The sequence below is a fragment of the Malus sylvestris genome, chromosome 7, assembly GCF_916048215.2.
Source record: "Malus sylvestris chromosome 7, drMalSylv7.2, whole genome shotgun sequence".
Classification (NCBI taxonomy): Eukaryota; Viridiplantae; Streptophyta; class Magnoliopsida; order Rosales; family Rosaceae; genus Malus; species Malus sylvestris.
Genome location: NC_062266.1, coordinates 19,682,826 through 19,689,145, shown reverse-complemented (window position 1 = coordinate 19,689,145; position 6,320 = coordinate 19,682,826). Strand labels below are relative to the sequence as shown.

At 36.7% G+C, this 6,320-nt stretch overlaps 1 protein-coding gene across 1 annotated transcript; it reads left to right on the top strand.

Moving 5' to 3' along the window:
* Positions 1-2,003: 2,003 nt before the first annotated feature.
* Positions 2,004-5,710, top strand: LOC126629085 (L-3-cyanoalanine synthase 1, mitochondrial). The gene is made up of 10 exons (XM_050298974.1): positions 2,004-2,373; positions 3,444-3,553; positions 3,684-3,741; positions 3,850-4,113; positions 4,293-4,430; positions 4,542-4,593; positions 4,721-4,800; positions 4,921-4,980; positions 5,058-5,138; positions 5,371-5,710. Exons 1-10 carry the CDS (start codon positions 2,191-2,193, stop codon positions 5,473-5,475), a joined length of 1,131 nt encoding a protein of 376 aa, XP_050154931.1. The 5' UTR covers positions 2,004-2,190; the 3' UTR covers positions 5,476-5,710.
* The last annotated feature ends 610 nt before the right edge of the window (positions 5,711-6,320 follow it).

Genomic DNA, 6,320 nt, shown 5'->3' with positions numbered 1-6,320 from the left:
CATCAACAATGTCATTTGCCCTTGTGTGTTCATTAAGAAATCTAATTCTGGATTTGCTATAGTGGCAATATACGTTGATGATATGAACCTAGTTGGAACTCCTGAAGAGCTTAATAAAACAGTTGAATATCTGAAAAGCAAATTTGAAATGAAAAACCTTGGAAAAACAAAATTTTGTCTTAGCCTACAGATCAAGCATTGTGCTAGTGGAATTTTGGTCCACCAATCAGCTTACATTGAAATTTTTTTGAAGGGATTTGGTATGGACAAAGCTTATCCACTAAGCACGCCAATGGTCGTTCGTTCTTTGGACGTTAAGAAAGATCCATTCCATCCAAAAGAAGATGATGAACTGGTCCTTAGTCCAGAAGTACCATATATGAGTGCAATAGGTGTATTTAGCACAATGTACTAGACCAGATATAGCATTTTCAGTCAACTTGTTAGCAAGGTATAGCTCTGCTCTAACAATTCGTCATTGGAAGGGTGTCAAAGATGTATTGCGATACCTTCGTGGGACAACAGACATGAGTCTCTTCTACTCAAAGAACTCCACAAATGATCAAGTCCTTGTTGGATATGCACATGTTGGTTTCCTCTCTGATCCGTAAAAAGCCTGCTCACAAACTGGATATGTGTTCAAGAATGGAGATACAACAATCTCATGGCGCTCAACAAAGCAAACATTAGTTGCTACATCTTCGAATAATTTAGAAATACTTGTTTTACATGAAGCAAGTCGTGAATGTTCTTAGTTAAGATCAATGATCCATCATATCAGGAATTCATGTGGTCTAACTTCAAAGACAGACACTCCAACTGTCATTCATGAAGATAATGCAACCTGTGTTGCCTAAATGAAGAAAAGATTCATCAAGGGCGATAAAACTAAACACATATCTCCAAAGTTTTTCAGTGCACATGAGCTTCAGAAGGCTAAAGTTGTTTAAGTCAAACAAATCCGTTCTAATGAAAATCTAGCAGATTTGTTAACCAAATCTCTACCAAAACGCACGTTTCAGAAGTTAATGCAAAGTATCGGATTATGTCGACTTACCAAACAACTAAATTTGGAGAATGCGGAATCAGGAGAGATTTATATCGGGGGGAGTTTCCATAATACATGCATGTTGTACTCTTTTTCCTTCGATTAGGATTTTTCCCACTGGGTTTTTTCTATCAAGGTTTTAACGAGGCAACATAAGCATACTTAACACTATATCAACAATCCAGGTAAAGTTGTACTCTTTTCCCTTCGCTATGATTTTTCCTATTGGGTTTTCCAAGCAAGGTTTTAACGAGGCAACTAATGTTGATATGTGGGCATCCAAGGGGAAGTGTTGAAAACATTGGCAATTTTGACAATGTTGGCATTGTTATGAATGCCCACACACACAGAGTTTCAATAACCATGCAAATGGAAATTGACTTTGGATGCAAGAGATCATATTTTTCAAAGGGTAAGCTGTAAATTTTCAAAGTGTAAGAAGATATTCGTATGGAGTTGCTCGATAAATAAAGCACTCCTACTGTCATCGATGTACATACAGAGAGAATATCCAGAAAGAAAGAAAGCTCAATAATATCATCTACTCCTCCCTAGTGCTATAATTTCAGTGTGACATTTTACACCTGCTTTGCTCCATCATTTACTAAAAAGGTTATCTCTCTAACTTTGACATATTTATAACAAAAATCGAAAAGGACTCTTTATTCCAACTCAATGCTTTTATGTTAATTGTATTAGAATCAGTTGTATTAGAGGTTTGTATTTCTTGTCTAATACCCTTTTTTGAAGAAAAATGTACTGAACCATATTACAAACACTACAAAGTACGAGTACCACTTGAAAAATGAAAATTGCGATTTTCAGTAGGTAACCAAAACCAAACCAATCAAAGCCTACAGCCATGACATGTGGGCGCTACTCTCCACTTCACTAGAGATTCGTGTCATTTTATATCCAGATATAATGTCACCGTCTTCATTCAATTATCCAACTATCGTCTTTAGGCTTCTTCCTCCCAATAACTTTATAAAACGGGTCCTCTCTCTCCTCTTTACCAATCAAAACCCCCATAAAACCCCCATAACTCAATTTCTACTTGAGTTTATATCTATATACATATATTATATATACATATATCCATCAGTACTTGGCAGCACAGTAGTACTATCTAGCATCCATCAATGGCGGCTTTAAGGAGCTTTCTGAAGAAAAGGTCCTCTGTGCTCTGCAATGGAGCCATGAGACGGAAACTGTTCTCCACCGAGGTGTCCCAATCCCTCACTGATTCTCCATCTTTTGCTCAGAGAATCAGAAATCTCCCCAAGGATCTTCCTGGCACCCAAATCAAAACCCAAGTTTCCCAAGTATCTCTCTCTCTTTCTCTCTCTCTCTCTCTCTCTCTTCCCCTAGAAATCTCATTAATTTTTTGGTAGACTGGAAATGTTTAATTGCATGATTTGTTAATATTTTCAGATTCCGTTTTTGGTGGTATTTGGTAATAATCAATCCAGTTCATTATTTATATATGTTTACGTAGAAATGTTCTTTTGGTCACCAGGTGACTTAAATCATCAAGATGGAGAGTAATTAAATATGTTTCTTGCGTTTTAATCTTTAACTCTTGATATCAAGTGTAATAATGAGTAACTATGAATATTTCATCATCAAGTGCTCTTTCAAAAAGCTTTGATTTTATTAAAAAATTCTATCTTCTTTTAATAAAAATGTTTCTTGTAAAAGTGTTTTTTTTAGGCAAAACTTTTTTCTGTAATTTTAATGAAAAGATCGAAACATATACGTAAGTAAGAGGTCTTAGGTTCGATTCTCATCAATTCTCATCAAAGGCGAATTTAAACCACATTATTGCTAGCCCATTGCAAGGCTTAGCCCGCTACCCCACCCCTTATTGTAGATAATATCGTTTGTTCAAAAACAAAAATGTATTGTTTCTTTTTCCAATGAAAGAGACTTGACTGTATAGATCTGTGTAACTGATTTGGGTTTAATTTAAATGATTTGGGGTGTGGAGATTACTAGCTGAGGTAAAATGATCATGTAGTTTATACATCAATGTGTACTTATGTGGATAGCCATGAATTTAGGCACGGTAATCAGTGGAAAAGAAATCAAAGAAGAGGTATCCTATCCTAGGACATTCGTCAACTCCCATTAATTTCTTGTGCAAAATTGTCACTTGCGTGACACGTTGGACTGTGAAAGGTAAATTTGATGTATTAAGTACAAGAAGTTAACAGAAGTTGATGAATGTTCTTGGATTGGATAAATTTGCAAACTATATGGACCAAATTCCACGCAGCTGAAAATATAGCGACGGAAATGGAACTTTAAAAACTATAGGGACTAAAAACTTGTCTTAGCCTGTGTTCGTTCTTCTTCTTGCCTTTTCATTGATAATCTTTTTGCCATATTTCAGCTCATTGGTAGAACTCCTATTGTTTATCTTAACAAAGTCACTGAGGGATGTGGAGCGTATATTGCCGTCAAGCAAGAGATGTTCCAACCCACCGCCAGCATCAAGGACAGGTAAATTGTTACTTCAGAGAATCACCAGCACGAGAAATATAAATTCTTACTGCTTAATGTTGCTTTTGTATATACACATTAACTGCCGAGTACAGATCAATGGAAATTTGTTTGCTTAATTTTCGTGCAGACCGGCACTTTCTATGATCAACGATGCAGAAGAGAAGGGCTTGATAACTCCTGGGGAGGTTAGCTGAAGATTTCTCTTTGCTATCATTTTCCGGTTAACTGCATATGTTTGTCTTGCATTACAGTTTCAGATTTTCCTCATTACTATTGTGTGAATTTTGCATCAGACAACACTGATCGAGCCAACATCAGGAAATATGGGAATCAGCATGGCGTTTATGGCGGCCATGAGAGGGTATAAAATGGTTTTAACTATGCCATCTTACACAAGCTTGGAGAGAAGGGTGTGTATGAGATGCTTTGGAGCTGATTTGATTCTCACTGATCCAACCAAGGGGATGGGAGGAACTGTTAAGAAGGCGTATGATCTTCTGGAATCCACGCCCAATGCCTATATGCTGCAACAATTCTCAAATCCCGCCAATACTAAGGTATCAATTTTTTTTTGTTCTGGATTTATTTTATTTGTTTTGACTTTCGATTTTGTCTTGCATTTGCTTATGATTTGTGCTTTGACTTGACTTGATCAAATGTTGCACCAGTCTATCATTATGCTATGTATGATCACAAAATTGATGGTGGATATACGACTAACCTCGGAAAAAAACAGGTACATTTTGAAACTACAGGCCCTGAGATATGGGAGGATACCAACGGACAAGTTGACATCTTCGTAATGGGAATCGGTAGTGGAGGCACTGTCTCTGGGGTCGGGCAGTATCTCAAATCTAAAAATCCTAATGTTCAGGTAATGACATATGAGCTATTATCTTGCCAATATGTTCATGCGTTTTGTGACATGCCGTTATATTTTGTGTTTATTCCCTTAGTAATGTTGAATCTCTTGCAATCATGGTAGATATATGGAGTGGAGCCTGCTGAAAGTAATGTGCTGAATGGCGGTAAACCAGGTATAGTATTGCTCAACCTTTATGGTTCCGAAGTTAACCTTGATGATTACCAGCCTAGATATCTCGTGAAGAAAATCACGTCTGTCATTGTACTTTTGGAAGTTTATAAAACTCGCCTTGGTAATAGGTCCTCATTCAATCATGGGCAACGGGGTTGGGTTCAAACCAGATATATTGGACTTGGATATGTTGGAAAGAGTTATTGAGGCAAGTACCAAATTTGACGATTTTTTGTTATGAGGAATCGAACTTGCTAAAAAAGACGGAAGTTTTTGTGTTTGTATTTTGAGTCGGCGTTTTTACTAAGTTTCATTTCTTATTTTGTAGGTTACCAGTGAAGATGCAGTAAACATGGCAAGACAATTGGCATTGAAAGAAGGGCTTATGGTAATTATACAATGACTAAAAATCACATTGTACAGATTGAAACATATTCACTTATGTCATCCTTCCGATTCATGCAGGTCGGAATATCGTCTGGAGCCAACACTGTGGCAGCAATGGAGCTTGCTAAAACGCCAGAAAACAAAGGCAAACTCATTGTGGTAAGAGCGACTTATCTTTCGGTTTTTCCTGCATGTAAGATCAAAGTTAATAAAATATCTTGCTAACATTTTAAGAGATGGATAGATCACGAAAATAAATAGCAAGGATTAGCCTTTCTCTGTTGTCATGGTGATCGTTTGGTTCCTTATGTACATTTTGAATTCTTGACATGCGATCTGATAACGAAACATCTTGGCTCATCGTGATCATTTGCTTCTGTTTGTTTTCCAGACTGTTCACCCGAGCTTTGGGGAGCGATACTTGTCATCCGTTCTATTTCAAGAGCTGAGGCAGGAAGCCGAAAACATGCAACCAGTTGCCGTCGACTATCCCTAAGTACTCCAAGGCTCTCTATGTGACATGCAAAACCATCAATGGACGCGTTGACGTCTGTTGCAGTGATACGAGGCCGTGTGCCTTAAAATAAGTTTTTGTGCTTGGAACATTGTCTGCAATAAGGAATTTACATTTCTTGTGAAACTTGTGTTGTGAATCTGTGAGAGTGTAATGTAATGCAGTTCATTTTTGGTTCTGCAGAGCGTATATGTACACAGATAACCTTTGGAATTTATCTCCTTTTTTTTTTTTTTTTTTTTAACAAACGATATTATCTATACTAAAATAGAAGAGGTGGGTTTAACCACAAATAGGCTAGCAATAATGAGGTTCAACTTCACATTTGACCAGAATCGAATATAAAACCTTTCACTTACAAGTGAAGAGGAATACCATTAGATGTAGTATTAAGACCTCTCACTTACAGTTCGGTTTGGGTTTGACCCCTTTTTTGGTCCATCTTTAGGTTTCTCTGTTCATCGGCTATCATATCAACACCTACTTCTAATTACCATGACTTAAATATGAATTTTGTCAACTTTGCGCAGTCTAAGACACAAAATTAGTCTACAAACTAGTTATTAGTCTAATATTTTCTCTTAACTAATTAAAAGTTTGATAATATTTATTTTCTTGACGTTGAAAGAGATTTCAAGTTTAAATCTCAATTTACGAGTGGCAAGAAAAGAAAAACACAAATTCGAGACAAATCCATGCGACTATAACGCATCGAGGATGAACGACATTGCAGATAACAAACTTTGCTCAAACGCAATGTGCACAAATATCATTCGAATTAAAACTAGCTAATTTACCACACATTTCACTTTTATTGTGTATGCACC

Bases quoted from the DNA above. Each gene is read 5' to 3' on its own strand.
- LOC126629085 (XM_050298974.1), top strand. From the start codon at position 2,191: ATGGCGGCTTTAAGGAGCTTTCTGAAGAAAAGGTCCTCTGTGCTCTGC. The intron at 3,554-3,683 runs GTAAATTGTTAC...ATTTTCGTGCAG, and splicing joins ACCGCCAGCATCAAGGACAG to ACCGGCACTTTCTATGATCA. The intron at 5,139-5,370 runs GTAAGAGCGACT...TTTGTTTTCCAG, and splicing joins ACAAAGGCAAACTCATTGTG to ACTGTTCACCCGAGCTTTGG.